Source organism: Thalia democratica, chromosome 7 (genome assembly GCF_965202585.1).
Source record: "Thalia democratica chromosome 7, ktThaDemo2.hap1.1, whole genome shotgun sequence".
Taxonomy (NCBI): domain Eukaryota; kingdom Metazoa; phylum Chordata; class Thaliacea; order Salpida; family Salpidae; genus Thalia; species Thalia democratica.
Window position 1 is genome coordinate 45,077,184 of NC_139171.1, and position 20,719 is coordinate 45,097,902.

At 26.2% G+C, this 20,719-nt stretch overlaps 1 protein-coding gene across 1 annotated transcript; it reads left to right on the forward strand.

Annotated features, from left to right (window-relative positions):
• The first annotated feature begins 11,996 nt into the window (after positions 1–11,996).
• Positions 11,997–14,516, forward strand: LOC145840845 (phosphatidylinositol-binding clathrin assembly protein LAP-like). Its single transcript, XM_082948187.1, has one exon. The coding sequence runs from the start codon at positions 12,028–12,030 to the stop codon at positions 13,723–13,725; it is 1,698 nt and encodes a 565-aa protein (XP_082804313.1). The 5' UTR covers positions 11,997–12,027; the 3' UTR covers positions 13,726–14,516.
• Positions 14,517–20,719: the final 6,203 nt, after the last annotated feature.

Below are 20,719 nucleotides of genomic sequence, written 5' to 3' on the forward strand. Positions count from 1 at the left end.
AATTGAATTCTTGACCTATTAAACTTTGTCGTGAGCACATTTAAATCAAATACGGAATTTATTTTCTTCATTGGATAACCTGTTTTTTCATTAAGCACATATGAAGTGTTTCTGAAAGATATATAGATGTTGAAATAAACTCCTGAATTCAGTTTTTGTACTCCCTTCAATTTGTTATTTCTTATTAACTGTTCGTTACTTTCATTATCATGTAGAAGCCTATCGATGTTCATATAATAATCACCAGAAACTTTTCTAAGCAAAACTGGTAGTACACCTTCACGGTAAATATCAAACAATCCAACTGTACGTTTACTTTTACTAAATCCAAAACTATCAGCATTAGTTTTTTGTGATTTAATGTTGTCAGTAAACTTTTTTTCAACTCTTAATTTCACAATCCAACGGCTTGGTAAATAGCAAAATCCATACTGTCTTGAAAATTCATCCGGTGTGAAATGTCCTTTGTAACAAGGAAGTTTGTTTGTAAAATTCACATTTAAGTTTGTGACGTTTTTTAAGTTATCATTAAAAGATAGTGCTACAGTTATCAAGTAGAGATTAGTGGTTGTAAAATATATAAAAAGTTTAAAAGGTATCATTTTGGTGTTTGACTAAATAACAGCTTACTTGTACTGTTTACTTCTAGAGTATTTTTTAAAACTTGCGATGACATCATAATACAAAACTTTAAAGAGAACTAAAAATTTTATTTCGACAAACTCTATTTCGTTCTATGTGAAAGGATTTTATCAAATATAAGTAATTGTTTTTCCATCAATAAAATCTTTGTTTAAACTTATTTGTATTTCGCTAAAATTCACATCATCTGTATAATTACATTCAAGAAGAAATAGTATTTGATAGAACTACAAAGTGAGACAAGCATTATAAGATGCTGAAATGCTTATATAAATATTCAAAATTACTAACTAATAGTTTAATAATACAGATCCTAACGACACAAGTTCGTTGGAATATACAACAATAATAACAATTTACACAGTACTATTTCTAATTTAACTGACTTTGTTTCTCTATGTTAAATAAACTAACACAGTTCTACGGAATTCTGTAAAAAAGTGTGCAAAAAACTAGAATAGAAAGCAAAAAAGATGAATATGTTATATTTAGTAAATTAACATATTCATCTTCTGTTCTTGTTTGTAGCACTTTTTACTGTGGACTCCGTAGAACTATGTAAATTTGTTTGACACAGAAAAACATACATCAGTTAAATAAAGAAAAGTACTTTGAAAGTTTTTTGATGTTGTTGCAATATGCTTATATAGTAATTTTTTATTTAATCGTTTTATATTTTTAGCAAAAACTTTTTTTTTGTGTTAGTTTAAACTTTTTGTGTTTTGTTGATTAGTTTTAATGTGTTTAAAGGTGTAATTAAAACAATTTGTTTATACAGTTTTTAAAGTATGTGTTCTTTTTTTATATACCGATTTTCCTAAAAATAGTTTAAAGAAGTAAACCGAAATAGTTACATATTAGTTATTTTGTTTTTTATTTAGTATAAAGTAAATAGAAAGATTTTAAAATTGTAAAGTGTTGTATCAAATGTTTTATTACAACTCGAATTTTATAATTATTTATAAATTGTAAAAAATGTATATGTCTAATAAACGTTGTTTTGATATTGATCATTTCGACACAATATATTGCAATCAACTCAGCTTTGATTACTTATAATGTAGAAAAACATCAGCTTTACTTTTCCCTATACCAGTGGTCTTCAACCTAATCGAAATATGTGTTCACCAAACCAAACTGCAAAGTATGAAATTGGTGCACCCGAAGATCTGATTTTAGTGAGCGGTACTAGTGGTCGGAATACGTAAACACTTTTACTAATTCATTTCTGCGATTAAAAATAACTAATTTATTAGTATACTCATTCATGTAAACCTTATATCAACTAAAGCTTTCATCGTGAAATTCATAAGTATTTATATTAGTAATTATAATTTTTGATTAATTATTCAGTTGAGTTTACCTTATTTCCACAATTATTTTTTATTACTGGTTTGTAGTATATGTTTATTAACCTTGCTTGTCTCCGCAATCGCTACAAAATCCCGAGAACTAGATACTTAAATTGACTCTATGATTTTTTATTTGTGATTACTATCTGTATTTTAAAAAGATGTTGAACAAAAAAAAACGAAATAAAAGCATCTAAGTTCAAAATAATATTTATCTTGTTGCTCTCTGTACAATATTTCTGGGTCCAAGAATTTTCGTATCTAATGCTGATATTGTTATACTCTGAATTTAATATTTTTTTTTTTTTTTTTTACCACCACTGTTACCCCAAACCTTACCACTCGGTCGTTAGCTTTTTTTTTAATTTATTTTTATTTATTCTTTTTTTTTTTAATTTTTAGTAGTTATTATTTTTTATCACACTGTTATCCCTACAAGCCCTTACCCTCGGTCAGTATTATTTTTTTCTTTTTTTTTATTATTGTTTTATCTTTCAGTTTTTTTGTTTCTTTTTATATATATTTTTTTACTCTCTTGCAAAAATGACCCTCCGTGCAAAATATAACCTTGGTGCAAACTTGTCGTTGTGTAATTCTTTCCCCTCGTGCAAATGTGTCTTCGTGCAATTTTGTGCACTCAAGCAAATTTGTCATCGTTCAATTTAGTCCCCTCGTGCATTTTAGTAACCTCGTACAATTTTGTCTTAGTGCAATTTTGACCCGTTCCCAATTTTTTTTATAACCTTTTTTGTTTGTAAAGTTGTAGTTGATGTTATAATTATTGTTCAGCTGTTAGCACAACTTTTACGGTTGAGTGATCAACTCTTTGAAAAAAGCTATCTTTCGTGCTTAGTATAGCGAAGGATCTGTTAGCTAAACGCCAAGCCACCCATTTTCATGTACCTGAGAACTTTTAAACATTTATGTAGTAGTTGAATATGTAATTTTTAAAAGTGTATTTTTAAATGCTACTATATAAAATACTCTACTGTTAAACAAAAAATTTGTACAACTCCGCTTAAAAAGTCTAAAAACGATCCTGATATAAACTTTTATTATATTGGTAGGCTATACTACTTCGTTTAAGCTTCAAAGTACAAAAAATCATGAATTTTTTTATCTGTTCGTCTCACCTTGAAACTAATTTGTGTTTAAATTTAAGTCTTCGAGTATAATTGTATTTATATCAATTATAGTGGTATAATTGTAGTTTCTTATTCAAAAATGCTCAAAACATGTTTACTTTTGTCTATAACCTTTATTTTATTTATTGAACGATAAAAAAAGTGCTCAAAAAGTTTGGTCTAGGAAACTGTTACCTGATCCTTTCGGTTATCGAATTATACGCCACGTATAAAATGTAATGTTTTGTACAATACTTTTATTTAGTAACTAAATATTTATTATAGATTATAATATAGTTATAAAGATACTATACTATAGTTTATTGAACGACAAAAAAAGGCGCTCAAAATGTTTCTAGGACCTAGTCTAGTGCTAGAACCTTTCGGTTATCGAGTCGCACACCACGGATACCTTTTAAAGTCTTGTCCAGGATAAAAGTTATATATACATATATATATATATATATTTAAAAGTGTAAACCCGTAACTGCTTTTTAATTTAGAGTGTGTTACCTGAGTTGAAATTTCATTTAAAAACCTAGTCTGTCACAAATAAAAATACCACACAATTGTCTAGTCTGGAATAAAGTATATTTTGTAATGGCTATAAAATCAATATGTTTGTTTTTAAGTTTGACATACTGTATACTCGCCTACTACTCAATGCTTCAGATGATTGATTTAATGATTATGAATGGTTTTTAAAAGTTATTTAAGACCTAAATATTTTTTTTCTAGTTGTAGTCAAATCAAAAATTATCTGAATAAAAACTAACGTTTTCTAATTACAGAGTTTTACTTATTACATAATTTTTATTTTTGTTATAACCTTTGATTGTTGCATACTTTTGAAGTTTAACAAAAATTTTGAGTTATCAACTTGGTAACAGAAATTGGTGATAAAAACAACTTATATCAATCATAAATTGATTACTGTAAAACGTTTCTCACAATTGGGGTCGTCATTTATAACAGTTCTTATATAAATATAATAATACTACTATTTATACATGAATGAGAAGTAGTATAACTGACAATCCCGCGGCGAGTAAGAAATAAATGATAAACTTGTGACTAGATCAATTTTTAATTATTTACATAATGAAAAACGCAAAGTGTTTTAATATAAACATTTTTTTTGAAAGTTAATATTATCTTTTATTTAGCTTAATAGACTAAGAACTTTTTAGTAATTAGCAAATACATAATACTTCCATTGAACTTCGAAGTAGCTATTTATAAGTGGTAGATATGGTTTCAAGGTAAAATATCTCTTATTATGGTAAAACTTGAAAGTTACGTTTCTAAAAAACAAAAATGGTATTTATTTGCCGAGCAACTCGTTTTCTTTGTTTTGTCTAAAATTTTAGCAGGATTGTCTACTAGAATTATATTATTAAAGATATTAGTATTTATAGTAAATACTTATTAAGAATAGTTTTACTTAAAACTTTTTATGACTTTGACCATAGTAAATTGAAATTTGTACAATTTAAATATCTGGACTTGTTTCAAAATTTATTATATTTCATTTGCCCTCAAAACCTTAAAACCCTAGCTTAACATTTATTAATACCTTGTATTTCGTTTATACACATATATAAAAGTCATTTTTAAAAGTCTCATCTTTAAAATGAGTTTTACTTTGTAATAATTTAAGTATTGTTATACCTTATAAGTTTTTTTAAAATATTAGTGACAAAAGTTTATTACACATCTATAGTTTAAAATAAATTTTTATTTTAAATAAAGTAGAGTAAACTGAATGATAAAATTTGTCTAATAACAAATACGCTGACAAACATATTCATAGTTTTTATTTTAATACAAATACAGCTGTGACTCTATTTTTAAAAAATATGTTATTTTATTACCATTCAAATGTTTCAAAATATGTAGATAGAGTTTATTGATTATTTAGATAGCTAAAATTGCAAACTGTAGTAAAGCGTAGTTGCTATTTATCTGAAACTTCACTTTTACAGCTAAATTTAAACTTAGATTTTAAGCAGAGACGTGGTTTTACAAAACTTCCCTAAATCTAGCTACTCTGAATTTTTTTTTTTATTATTTAATTCTTGAAAAAAGACACATACTGATTTTAGTAAGAGAAAATATAACAATTACAACCTACAGATTTACAAAAGCTATTACATTCTCAACTTTTCTGTAAAGATTAAAGTTATTGAAGCTTGTTATAAGAATAACAAATAAGAAGGCAAATATAAAAATAACTAAACGATGTTATCAAACTTTTAACTTATCAAATTACTCAGCGACTTGTTAAGTTTAGTTTTATTTGAACAAAATATCACTTTTACAAATATTTTTTAGATTTACATTATGCATGTCTAAAAAGTACCACATCTTTTTTTTAGATTGGTACTGTTTATATTAACAGTAAAATCTAAAAACAGCTTGAACTCTATCTACCTTGAAATAGTAAAATTTTCTTTAATTACTAGTTTTTCATTTATTCAAAAAAGACTATTTGACGGCGTAGAAATGAGGCTATCAATATAGACAACAGTTAAATTTTTTTAACATCTTTAGATATTTGTTATTAGTTCAGTAATTCTCAAACGCATTTTGTGTAGAAGTTTATAAAAATAAAGGTATTAAAAGGAAATACTTAAATATGCTATTCAGTTATTACTAGTTGTACATAAAATAATAAAACAACGTGTATCTATGATTTTATAACCGTGTTATAACTCATAATGCCACCCTCTATAAAATCAGATATGATTCTAAGAATTAAGTTTAAATTAAATTAACAAGTAAAATTTTCGAAAGCAGTTTAAGCAAAACCTTTCAAGTTCAAACTTACTAAGTTACTTAACATAAAGTACCCGTCTATAAAACATACTTAGCTGTCAATATAGATTAAGATTTATAAAAGCTCATAATGTTAACTAACTAATTGTTTACAATACTGCCCACAAACTCTAGTGTTTTTTTCATAACTTTAATTAAAACAAACATTCATGTGAACATATTCATAATCTGAGCACATGTGAATTTTATTTTCACAATGCATAGAAAATTCAAGTATAATAAAAGAATTTTCAATGAGGTAAATATTTTACTTTTTTTTGAAATTTTTATTGGTTAATTGTTGCAAGGGGTAGAGTTTGAGACTTAAGTTCTATTTTTTTTTTTTTTTTTACTATTAAAAAGAGCTAGCTTTGATAAATATTAAAATTTTAATATTTTCTCCAATACTATTTAGAAAGTTTAACTCATGTTATCAGCAGTACTAATATAAAAAATAAGTACTTAATAATCTAGTGTGCACAGCTTTTGAAAATTTTAGAAGTTACTAGTCCACAACATTATTTGTAGGTATATTGTAGTAAAATCTAAAATTTTTATTATTATATATCAGCGTGGCTTTTTCACCTTTATCCTTGAAAAATGTGGAGTTTTAAAATTTGATAAATTAACCTCAAAAACCTAAAGTTTGATATTAAAAAAACTTGAACATAAATAAAATGAAAGTATTAAATTAAGGATAAGATAAGAAAAACACAATTTTCTTACAATATTATTAATTAAAAAATCATATATAAATTAGCATTAAAGTATTTTTTTAGTAACTTTAATACCTTTTTTAATCTTGAGTTTAACTTAATACTAAAATGAAACTAAAAAAACTTATACTTTTTAAAAGTTAGAAGAAAATCAAATAATCTGTAAGAAGCTTCCAAAAAACTATTGGTTATCATATTAAAATTTAATTTTATACTAAAAACAGGGTTGTGAAAAACCTGTAATCCTGGAAAAACGGAATTTGACAATTTAGGCAAAAAAATCATAGGATTTGAGAAATTTTGAAAAATCCCAGAACTTCAAACAAAAATGATAAAATTGTGGAATTTTTAAACCACTTATTTTATAACAAAATTTTGATTACATATAAAAATCTATCCAAAACATAAAATTTTTTTGTATCATTAAAAAAAAAAAACACTTTTCAAGTAGCTCTACAGTAGGATGCATCTGTTGCCATGATATTGGAATTTCACTTAGTCCATTTTTTTGAAAATGGAAAAATTGTGTAAATAAACAGCACAAAAAATTAGCTTCCTACCTTTTATCACAGTCAAGCTTTTTTACATTTTTCTGAAAACAACCCCTTACGTAAATTGTATGGGACCTTAAAATTTCAACCTTTGAGTCTTTGGCTGAAATTTTTTTTACATTTAGCAATCATCACAAAAACACATTCTACGAGTTTTCAGACCAATTGAAGAAAGGTATTCATTGAAGTATTTTTAGATTTTCTGTATTTTTTAGTCATTTTTCTAAGAAATTTTCTTCAAACTGCCTGTAAACACACAGAATGTGTTTTTGTGATGATTGCTACATGTAAAAAAAACTCTCAGCCAGAAGCTCAATGGTTAAAATTTTAAGGTCCCATACAATTTACATAGGGCTTGTTTCAGAAAAATGTGAGTGGTAGGAAGCTACTTTTTTTTGCTGTCTGTTTATGTGTTTTGCTACGCACAAAAACTTAAGCTTTGCTCTACTACCAAACTTTCATTTTTGAGGGGCAACAGATGCACCCTATTCTACTTAAGTATCTTTTCAATGTTTTTATACTCTTTAAAACACATTTTTTAACTTAAGTTTAATTTTATAATAAAATTAGACCAAAAAACTTGTTTTACAAAACCTACAAGAACTTCAGAAAACCCAAAAGTAAATTACAGAAAACTTTTAGCAACCCTGTAAAAAGTAGCAATTACTTTTATTTAAGAGAATCTGCAAGAAAATAAATGTTTTAGTTATAAAGAAAAAGTTAAAATATCACTACAGATATGTTCTGTTTGTTAAAACTTGAATAGTTTAATTTACATAATAAGTTTTTAGTGAATTGTAAGAATTTTAAATTGAAATTATGAAGCTGTAAAGGTATTGCAATGTGAATTAGTATAACTTAAGATTTTTATCATTAAATGAGAAAGTTTTAGTTTGAAATTTTTTAAATCTAAAATCATATACTTATTGAAAGTGGTTTTATAGATTTTTTGTTTATAAGATGTTAGGATCCTATAAAAAATTATTTCTAGTTGAACTATCTGAACTAAAGCGTTTTACTATTTTATTAAAATATCTTTCAGTAAATTAAGTACATAAAATTAGTTTTAAAAAGAAGTTATTGTATTTCTAAGATCAACTAAGAGTGTTTGTTAACAATGTATTAAGCTAATGTTTTATACAGTTACTACTACTATATAAACTTCAGTAAAACTTGGAAAAACTCAAATAAGTAATGCAGAGAAAAATAAAAACAATCATAAAATGTTTACTGGTAATCATAAGAAACTTCATATTTATAACTACAATTTAGATCAGGATTTACCAAGCGTTTTTTAAAAGGCCCCCTTTAAGAAAATTGAAAAAAAAAATTATGGCCCTTCCAACAAGATTTCTCAAAAAACTACCAATAAAACAACTGTCTACGACCTTAAAAAGGTTTGCCACAAGGTCAGGAAAAGTCTGGAAAAAATGTTTTTTTTTAAATGTCAGAAATTTTGAGAAAGTTTGAAAAAACTTCAGATTTTGTCAGTTTTAATTAACAAAATTCCTTATTTTCTAAAGCCAGATGGTAAAAAATAATTAAAAATTTTTCAAATGTAAATCACATTTTTAACAACTTAGTCTTATTTTATTAAGTTTTAACTAAGCAACAAGATTCTTTTTACAGATTTCAAAAATTCAAAATAACTTTTGTGATCTATCACGTCAAAGTAGTAGGCAACAATAGGTTCCTTATGAGAGGCTCAAACTGCAACGGCAAAAAAAAAGACTATTTCACTAAAAGTCTATCTTCTCCTATGGTTTTTTGAGATAAATACCTCAAACATGCTTGGAATATTTAGAAAATTCTATTGGAAGAAATTAAAAAAAAATTTAAATAAAAAAAAAACAAAAAAAAAAACAGTTTTTTTGTCATAAATTTTTTTTTTAATTTTGTTCCAATAGAATTTTTTAAATAGTTCACGGAACATTTCCTGAAAGTTTGAGGTAATTATCTCTAAAAAAGTAGGTGGAGATAGATTTTATTGATTTCTAGTTTGCTGTTTTAGTTTGTCTCCTATAAAAAACCTATTGTAATCTCTGACTTTGACCGGCTATATCTCAAAAATTGTTTTGAGTTTTAAAAATGTCTTAAAAGCAACTTGTAGCTTAGTTAAAACTTAATAAAAGAAGATTAAATTGTCAAAAAGGTTATTTACAAAGGCAGGATGTGATAGAGGATGAGGAGGAATTAGAGGCAGCAAAACTGGAAGTAAAAATAAGCAGGTGCTAAACAAAAAGAAATGAAGCCCACAAACTGTGGCTAGATTTAGAGAAAATATTCTTTTTGACAACTGGAAGTAGAAGAAACAGATGAGAACGATTTAAATAAAATGAGGCAAATGATTTAGAGCCAAGAAAATTAAGCGGGATGCAGATCAGATAAAAAAAACCATATCATCATAGATGAAGAGGTTGAAGTGCTAATAAAGAAATGGAGAATATAAATTTTAGTACATATAGTAAAAAAAAAAATGTTTGATTAATTTCTCTATAGTATTAAGGTTTCAACTGTAAACATTTGTTATTGTTTTAAGGTTTTACAAAGTAATATTGTTTTAGGGTTTTAAATGTAAAAGTTCCTTATATGTTGTTTTGTTTAATTAGATTTATGTTAGGAAATGCTAAAATATTGTTGCTTTTTTCAGACAAGTTGTATTTATAAGTTGGAAAATACAAGTTTTGTAATGATAGAGCTGTTTATTGCAAATACATCAATCATACACAGATGGTTCAACTGATGTAATGAAAGTTAGATGATTGAATTCAGCACAAAAAAAACGGTTATTTTAGCCAGTACAAAAATAAAATTGAAGTTTTTATGTAATTTTAAATGTATTTTAGAATAAGTTTAAATTAAGAGTTAGATTTATAAAAGTCAGGAAATTTTTCTCAGCTTGATCTGTATCAACCCTGCTTTTTTTTTTTGCTTTCTTCATAAAATGCAGAATACCTAGTGTAAGTTTCAAATTGTGACCTCATGGCCACCCTGTGGCCCCTTTACTGCTAAAAAATTCTAAGGGGGCCAGCTACTTGACCCAGTTTGTGAAACCCTGGTTTAGAATGATATGAAAACATGTTAATGCCATTGAGGAGGTAGTTAGACACTTTTAGAAATTCTTATTTAAAAGATGTTTAACTTAGATAGCACTTCTTACTGTTTCTAAAGTTTTAAATAATTTTTTGATGTATTAAGATACAACTATGGAGAGTTTTATGTTCCTTGTAGAAGGGTAAAATAATATATTTTTTTTTGTATATGTGTCAACCATGGGTTTTGATCTAGCAACATTCAATTTAGAGAGTTTTCTAAGCTACTGGGTTGCAACGGGTCAGGTTTAGTCTTTCTTTTTTTTGGAAAAATTGAAATAATTCAGGCTAAGTCAGTTAATTTGGGACATGTTCAAAATCCACTAAGTCAAATTCAAGAACCGCTTACCAATCAAGGGTAAGGGTTAGTGAAAAATTAATAATGAAAAAAAAAAAGAAATGCAAAAAAAAAAGAAATTATTAGTAAAAAAAAAAAAAAAAATTGGGTAGATATTGATAGTATCCCATTTATTTAGTTGAGTTAGTTTTTAAGTCAAAATGTCAGAAATTTCAGTAATAATTTACAAATATCCTTAATTTTCAAAGCCTTGAGTGGTAAAAAATTAATTGAAAATTTTATAAAGTCAGACTAAATTTGCAAAATTTTCCAAAAATTTACTTACAAAATCTTTAAATTTTAAAGCCTTGAAATAGTAAAATTAAAAAAAAAAAAAGGTCATATAAGAACTTTATAAAGTCAGTCTAAAATTGATAATTTTTTTTAAAGTTATAAAAAAAATTAAATATAAATGTTTAAATTTATATACCATTTTTGTTTTGTAGAATTAATTATGATTTAGTTAGTGTTTTAATTAAAAATTTGCCAGTTCACATTTGTGACACTTGGAGTTTATATGCAAAAAGGTAAGCAGCAAGAAAAAAGTATACCTAGTTCAGTGTAAAATTTTTATAATAAAGTTTTAAATATTTATTTTTACATTTCAATAACTTGTTATTACAGTTATCTTTTGCTGAGCAAAATCAGTACACATTCTGAACAGAGCAGCTACTCAATAGAAAGTTTGTAGGTAAGAATTACTAGTCTAAATATAAAAGAAACCTGACCAAAAGTTTTTCTTTGGTTCAAAAATGTGTACTGAATAAGAAGTGCGTATTAAAATGAAATATCTGTACTCAGAAAGCGTATATGATTGGAAGTGCGTACTTAAAACATGTATCTAAGAGTGGGTAAAAGTTAGACTAATATGGTCAAAATTTTAAAAAGTTGTGCTAAATTTACAAAATTTTGTTCAGACAGAATTTTCTAAATACTGCAAGGAACATTTCCTGAAAATTTGAGGTAGTTATCTCAAAAAACATAGGAGGAGATAGATTTTTAGTGATTTCTAGTTATTTGCCGTTTTCGTTTGCGCCTCCCATAAGGATCCTATTGTTGCCTCTCACTTTGACCGGCTATATCTCAAAAATTATTTTTAATTTTTTAAATCTGTAAAAAGCATCTTGTAGCTTAGTAAAATTATATAAAATAAGATCAAAAACCAAAAAAGGGTGTTTTACCCCCCTATGCCTTTAATATGTGTAAAAAGATGTAAATTCATAAGTTACAACACCTACCTAAATATTTTGTGCTTAAAAATGTGTTTTAATATTTTTTACTAGTTAATTAAAAATCTAATTAATTAATGATTTAAAAGCAATAGAGTTATAACTTTTGCTTTGAACTAATTTAAATTCGAAGGTTTTAGTATATTTATCATATAAAATATTACAAAATGACAACTGGAGGACAAAGTATAAGTGACAGACTATCAGCTGCACAACATACAATTGTTGGATCAGATTTGTCTAAAAGTGTACTTAAAGCAAGTACAACTGAATTAATGGGTCCAAAAAAAAAGCATTTGGATTATTTGACATCCCTTGCAGCAAATCAAAACATTAACATTGTTGAATTAGCTGATGAAATTGTTGACAGAACTAAAAATAATAAATGGGTTGTGGTTTTCAAGGCTTTGATCACAGCACATCATTTAACTTGTTTTGGCCATGAAAGATTTTTGCAACACCTTGCTTCCCGTAATATTGTATTTAATCTTAGTAATTTTGCTGATAAATCTGGTGTTCAAGGTTATGATATGTCGACTTACATACGAAAGTATGCAAAATATTTAAATGAGAAAGCTATTTCATACAGAGTTGTAGCATATGACTTTACAAGAATTAAGCGTGGAAAAGAGAGTGGCCAGTTGAAAATGTTAACCTCTGAAAAATTACTTAAAACTTTACCTGTAATTCAGCAGCAGTTAGACTCCTTATTAGAATTTGATGCTAATGTTAATGAGCTTACAAATGCAGTTATTAATGCTGCTTTTCTAATGATCTTTAAAGACCTTATAAGGTTGTTTGCTTGTTATAATGATGGAATAATAAACTTACTAGAAAAGTTTTTTGAAATGAAAAAAACAGAATGTAAAGTAGGCCTTGATTTGTACAAAAAGTTTTTGAGTAGAACTACAAAAGTTTCTTCTCTTCTTAAAGTAGCTGAGCAAGTTGGAATTGATAAAGGAGAAATTCCTGACCTTACTAAAGCACCTAGTAGTTTATTAGATGCGCTTGAACAGCACATTGCAAGTTTGGAGAAGAAAAAGTCTAGTAAAACATCAACTCCAGTTCATCTTCCAGCTGCTAAATCTCCTGTATCAAATATAACTACAATTTCAAAAGATGCTGTGCAATCTGCAGTGGCTGATGAGGAAGCTGTTTTTAGCAAATTAAAGCCTTTAGAGTCAGCACCAGCTGCACCTCAAACTGTCTCTGCTTCTTCTGACCTCCAAAACTTAGATTTACTTACTAACTCTCCTGCTAAACAGCCTCAGTCAAGAGCAAATGATTTAGACTTATTTGCGCTAGGTGGCTTTGGTGAAAGTGCAGTAAATCCCCAACAACCAAGTTGGAGTGACACAGCTGATATTTTTGATTCTAATAACCTTTTGACTCCAGTAAACCTAAATACTCGACAACAAAGTCAAAATCAGTTAGGCAACCAGCAGCAGTCTAGCAGTGGAAATAGTCTATCAATTGAAAATTTGATTGCAAACTTGAACGTTGGACAAAACCAACAAGCCAATCTTCAGTTTAATCCAGTTTCACAACCAAAACTGACAGGTGGTTTTAACTTTCAGAACAATGTCACTCAGCCAACTACAATGATGCAAATGCAACAACCAAGAATGACTAATACACAAACTATGTTCAATCAGCAGCCTTTTATTGGAATGCAACAACCTATGATGTATAATGGTGGAAATATGGCACCTTTTGGTGGAGTGATGCAACAGCAGCAATTTTTTCCGCAAAACCAAACAGCCCAGTCGCAAATGATGATGAGAGGAAATATGATTGGAAACAACCAGTTTCAAAACCAATCTCAGCAGCAGTTCAATCCAAACAGTAACAACCCATTTATGTGAACTGGAACTGGTTAGTGGTTTTTTTATTTTTGATGTATGCTAAACGTTTTGCTACCTTTGTAATTAATTTTATCATAAAAAATAAGACTTTCAATTCTTAAATTCATAATTTAAAGTTGTTTTTTATCTTTATAAATGTTTTGCTTGCTGGTCTTCTATAAAATATCAAACATTAAGTCAGTTTTAAGTGTTTAAGTAAAATTATATGTTTTTCCTCATTATTTTAATATTTGTTACTATTCTCATTTACTAAGATTACACTTTTTAATTACATACATAATTTTTGTTTTATATCAGATCAAAGTAAATGTACCAGGATTATGTTGCAATAAGTTAATATTTTTTTTAAATAATAGATAAAAGTGTAAAACTTCAGAGATTTAAATAAATTGAGGCAATTGAATATATGCTTACTTTAGAAGTATTTTTCGTTGTTTTGCTAATAACATTCTTGAATTTTAAATTATTACTTTATACTTTCATATACTTTTACACATAAATTACGGTTATGTTTTTTCTGTTTATAAATTAATTAATTCTACTATAAAAACTTGTTTAATAAGAAGTTTTTTGAACTAATTTTTAATAAAAACCTATTATTGATCAGTTGTGTATGTGCAATTTTAAGGATATTGATAACTTAATGTTACCAGTTTTGGTGTTTTTTATTCAACTTCCGAAATTTAAAGGTTTTTTCTTAAATAAGTACATTTTTAAATGTATCCGCTTACTTATTTTTTGTATCTCATCTAAATACAAATTCATTTTATAATCTATTTCTTTATAACATAATAAACTATGATCAATTCACACTGATTATATAACTCGTTTCTGTATTAAATCAGTACAAGTTGGTCTTAATTTATATTGTAAGTTAAAATAATTGAAATTATTTGTACTTAACTTAGTTACATATACTTTGTGTTTAATTTAGATTATAAAGTTATTGTAAAATACTGTATTTAAAAAAATAATTTAAATCTATTGCATTCTTTTCTAATTACAAAAATGTTCTAAAAAATTTTAATTCTTAAGTTTAAAAAAAAGTTACTAATCAAAATCACATAGTTTATGTTGTAAAACTTCAAGCAACAAATTTTAAAAAGTCTGTGTATTCTTATCAAAAATAGAGTTTTTTAAATGCTGCATTAATTATAGTAGTAGAAAAGTGGTTCTTATTAAAGATTATTTTTATTTAATTAAAACAGTATTTTAGGCAAAATACAATGTATTGCTACGTAAAATAATTGTGAAGAACTTAACTCTTATTTTCTGGTTAGTTTTTTTGAGCAAGGATTTCCCATAATGAGAAGTATACTTAAATACAAAAGAAAATTAACATAACATAATTCTTTCTTAGAATAGTATTAGTATTTCAAATAGTATTAAATTTATCCTTAAGTTTTTAAGGTTTGTGCATAAATTTATATGAAATGCACAATATATATTTCTATTTTCATAGATTTTTTGTAATAAATAAGTCTTATAATTTAGTTTACTAAAGAACTTTATATATATATATAAAGCTTAGAACTACAAAAAAAAAACCTGAAATCAACATCTGTCCTTGACAAGACATTAAACTGTATCCGTGGTGTATAACTCGATAACCGAAAGGTTTTTCATACACTAGGTTCTTAAACTAAACTTTTTCAGGGCTTTTTTTCGTTTAATAAACAGTATTATGTTGACTCATTTTAATCCTGAAATTATTTTTAATTCACCATTCTACAGGCCAATTTTTGAAAATGGTTTTATCCAATTTTTTGCTATTTTTTTAGAAACTTATGTGTGAGGTAATTCTTTCATTAATTTTAATATCTTTAAATTTGTTTAACAAATAGTTCAATTTGCATATGCATATAAACTAAAATAAAACTGTTTGATAATATAATTAAAAACTGCTCATATTTTCAACCAATTTCTAAACAAAGTATTAACCTTTATTGCTGTTATAATTAGGGAAAATCAGCAAACCTTGCTAACACGTTTAATTTCTTGATTATTCCTATTAAATTTGAAATTAAATAATGAGTCTTTTAAATAGACAATCACTTTTTTGCAATAGGACACTGTCTAGTATACTAATCATTCAAATCATCAGTAATTGACGTATATAAAACATTTGGTACAAAAAATTAATTTAAATTTAGAATGTTTTAATAATGTTACTTCTAAAAACTATAACATTAAAAAAAGTAATGTGTCTTAAAGAAAAACTGAAACGTTTTATAACTATACTGATAAAATTTAAGAGTATATATTTTTAAGTTGTACGACAGTTTTAGTAAAAAAACTAAGTGGTGAGATTCAAATTTTGCGTGTGAAAGCAGATAAAACAAAGTTCTCAATCGTTTGCAAGGAGATAAAGTTTACACTAATGTTTTTATTTTGCTATTTGTGTAACGTCATTTTGCTGAAAAAGAGCTCATCAGACACAAAAAAGCTAAAAAACAAATCAGAGCAATAAAATTAGATTTATTTTTAATTATAGTTTTGTTTCATCTCTTTGTATTTGTTTGTTATGAGCTGTTTTTCAGCGAAGCAACGTCAAACAAAGTAAAACAAAAACACTAGTGTGATTTTCGTTTTTCAAACGTATTTTTACAGTATAGTTAATTTATAATGTCAATTTATAAAAACTGTTCAACAAATGATGTAAACTAAAACTTAGTTGAGTAAACAGAAAAATGTTATTAAGTTTCATTAATTATGTGAACTACTGCATAAAGTAGTTAATAAAATACTAACAAATGTTTAAAATATGACTTGTTATATAATTTAGTCAATAATTCCGTTTTTAATAGTTAATAAGTCGAAAACAAAGAACTGAATTTTAGACTAAATAATTATAAAACATAAATCTTGAACATACTGATGCGAAAATACTCCTCAGTGTTTTCATCACCTTCCCGTTTTTGATCGGCCAAGTTTTACTCCTCTTTATTTCAAGTCTTAAGTAATAAATTTTTTCTTTAACTAGTTGATATATGTTTGGGTAAGTGTTCGTATAAAAATATCTAAAATAGATTTAGATTTTATTAATGTACAAAAGGATTGTTACTTTACCTCTTTTGCATATTTTTATGTATGAAAAAGTTCTAAAACCTTACTACTGCAGCCGACCCATTTATTACTTACTATAAAAGTTACTTTTGCAATACTAACATTGTATGAACAAATTATTTTACTTTATGATTAGTTATCATTTATGTATTAACACCTGGAGTATTTAAGTTCTATACATTCATATTAAATTCACAATCAAATTTAAATACGCTAATAAGTAATCAAACAAAAAAAAAACAATATTTCCTCGTTTAATGATTTATTTATTTTTAATTATTTAGATAGACTAGTGAATTAAAACGGCAAGAAGAGTTGTTTAGAGATAAAAGGGTTATCTCATACGTAAGTCAAAAAGACTTGTTTTACTAACTGTTAATTTTTTTTTAATGACTAATCAAACACTAAACTAGACAGGAAAACCAACTTGAAAAACATGTAATTTTATAAGTCAATAAACTTGTTTGTTACACTAACTTATTTAAAATTTAATGCAACACATTTGAAAGTAGTGCTGACATGGCTAAAAAATTATTTTGATAAGGAAAATTAATAGTTATATTTTTATTTATAAATAAAATAGGGATTAAATAGAGTAAGTAGATAAACTCAATTGAGAAAATAAAAATGTTTTGTTATATACTTTACTACTTAACCAGTAATAAAAGTTATGAAGAGGCTTTGTAAGTTTTAAAATCCGCTTTGAGCTGTAACTAATAAAGGTAAAATTAGAATATTTGTTTTTATGTTGCAGCTGTAATATTAATTTATAATATGGTGGTAGGCAACCAGCTTTTCATATTTGTCAGCTCGAAATTCTTTGTAGCTTTTGTAAAAAATATCTAAAATAGTTATTTTTAGCTAATCTCTTTACTATTTTCATAGTTATGGTACAGCGTGTATATCGTAAAATAAAATCAGTTTAGAAGTATTCAAATATTAATTTTTTCAAACTCCTAATTTGATAAAAGTAAACGTAAATAGGGTTCAAAAAGTTGTTTACAAACTCATAAGAAAAGTCTTTTTTTGTTAATTTAGCTTGGTCCTCATGCGTATTAAAGCCTTTAGAAAAAAAAGTATGTCTTATTCAGTGCTTTTTGGATAAACAACCGCGTATAAAAACTCAGAGTATTAAATTTTAAGTTGTAAAAAAAACTTTCAAAATAATTGTATAATTTTTAGATTTTGAACAAGTAACTTTTTTTTAGTAAATGTTATAATAAATCACAAAAAAGGTAAAATAATAGCTTTGCGGTTGTGTTTAGACTGGATTCCTCGTGCCTGTTCTACTACTGAAAATTTATTTTCTAATTATTCAATAAAAAGATTCTTATTATGCTAATATATCAGAGAAATTTGTTATACTGCGTTGAAGAAGGTTAACACCTTTTATTAAAATAAAGAATGTTTTTAAAAGGCTAAGAATATTTACTATGGTATACTATCTAAATCCACCCGCGTTCAAAATCCACCCGCAATCAAAGTCCACCCAGTCAAATTCGAGAACCGCTTACCGACCGAGGGTTAGGGGTAACAGTGATAGTGAAAAATAAATAAAAAATAAAATAAAAAAATTCAAAAAAAATATAAAATTAATAAATAAAGAAAATGTAAAAAAAAAGCGGGTGGATTTTAATCGGGTGGGTTTTGAACGCGGGTGGATTTAGATAGTATACCATAGTAAATATTCTTAGCCTTTTAAAAACATTCTTTATTTTGTCCCATTTACTATACAACTTCAAAATCGCTTGTTTTCGGAATACAAAAAAAAACATGTATTTATAGGGAAAGGGGTCAAATATGCACGAAGAGACACTTTTGCACGAAGACTTTTAGGGTAAGGGTTAGGGGTAACAGTGGTAATAAAAATAAATAAGAAAAAATAACAGATAAAATTAAAAAAATATATAGAAATTAGATAAATAAAAGTAGACTAAAAAAAAGTTACCGACCATGGGTAAGGGTCAGGGGTAACTTTAATAAAAAAAAATTACTAAAAAATGTTAATCAAAAAAAAAAAAACGGAATAAAAAAAAATAGTAAAAAATAATTAATAGATTACAAAAAAAATACCGACCGAGGGTAAGGGTTAGAGGTAATAGTGAAAGTTTAAAAAAAATTTAAGTCAAAAAAAAAAATTCTCAACTTGTGCAAATTTGTCCTTGTGCAAAAGTGACCGATCGTGCATATTTGACCTTTCATGCATATTAGACTCCTACACATTTAATGGTAATCTACCGAATCTAAAAGCCAGTCGGATCCTAATTCTAATATAAGATCCGGATCCGGCCAAATCAAAATAAAAAAAAGTACCTAAATCTAATAGACCGCTGAATTTGCTTTAGCCATTTAAATCTCCTTCCAGTTTTTTTGCCTAAGTCTTTTTTTTCTTTGAAAAGTTTTTAATACAGTAGTGATATAAAGGACCAACCAAATGGGAATCGGCTAGAAAAAGATCTAGGTCTATCTTTGAAATTAAGATCCGGCTGCAAGCGGATCCATTTTTTAAGTTAGGATCCGGCCGGATCGAATATCAGTGAAAAAGAAACGGATCTGGATCTTACTTCTGAATGAAAATGTAAATTAACTATACGTTATGAATAAATAAATGATCATGATTAAGTTTATGTTTTATTTTATTATCTTTTAAGTTGAAATATTTTGTTTATTGTGTTTTGTAAAGATATTCAAAAAAATTTGCCAAATTAAAAAAAAAGTGTGCGTTATAATAAACTCCAAGTGTTAAGTTTAACTTTGTTATCTTTTGGGTCCTAAAAATAGATCAAGTTCACCTTTTATTTTGATATCAAACATTTTTGTTTGATAGCAATGAGAAAGTACAAACCAAAATGATAAATCTACAATATACATATATATAAATTTTTTTTTGTAAATATTGATACTATGAATTTGTTTAAGGTCGAAAGTTTACTTGTGTCTTTTTAGAGAATGTTTTGTTATAAATTTAGTATGGCTGCTTTTTTATACAAAGATATTTTCTTCCAAAAAAAGTAGCTCGTTTTAATTGATTGGATTCCAGATTTTTTGTGATAACAAGCGCAAAAACTATTTAATAATAGGTAATAAATCATATAATTTTTTATTTTCAAAATGTTTCCGCACCACAGCATTCTGTTTATTCTAAAAGATTACTCTCTGAAACTGATAACTTGCATAAGGAAAAGCGTAATCGATTGCGAAAGACCGGCGAAAAGCGTTTATTTTTCAACAGCTTAAAAAAACTAGAATAGAAATTTTGTAGTTTATGAGCGTGGATACGTCTTTTGCAATTTTGGTTTGTTTTATATTTTTTTAAAATTGCTGAAGTTATTATATTTGTGTTTCGACTTTTTTCATATTAAAAGTTTAATCTTAGGTGAAACGTAAAAAATAACTTTATTTGTATTTTGTTTTATAGTTTAAACAGTTACTAAAGTCGATTTTTTTTTTCATTTACTGTATGCGAATAACTAAAATAGAAGTTATCGTAAATTTAGCTTGTAATCATAACACAAAAGCTAAACTGAGATCTTATCTGTGTAACTTAAACTTTTTTCTTCGTAGAAAGACTTTTACTTTTTGTTCGTTTTTTAAACAAAGTATTTTAGCTATACTAATGAATTTATTTGTTGAAACGTAAAAAAAAATCTAAATTTCTGTTTATTAAATTAATAGTAATATAGTACTTATAATATTATGTGTAAGCTTGTATTCTTTTACAATACTAACATTTAAAAAATTAAGTATCCGATTGAAAAATAACTTGAGTAAGATCCGAATTCTAATTGAAGTATAAGATGCAGATCTGACTGGATTTTATGGATTCGGTAGATCACTAGTATTTAGCGATCTATCAATAGTAGAGGTATTTAAGGCCAGTTAGCCCTCAAATCGAGATGATATTTCACATTATAAAACTAAAAGTACC

Bases quoted from the DNA above. Each gene is read 5' to 3' on its own strand.
- LOC145840845 (XM_082948187.1), top strand. From the start codon at position 12,028: ATGACAACTGGAGGACAAAGTATAAGTGACAGACTATCAGCTGCACAA.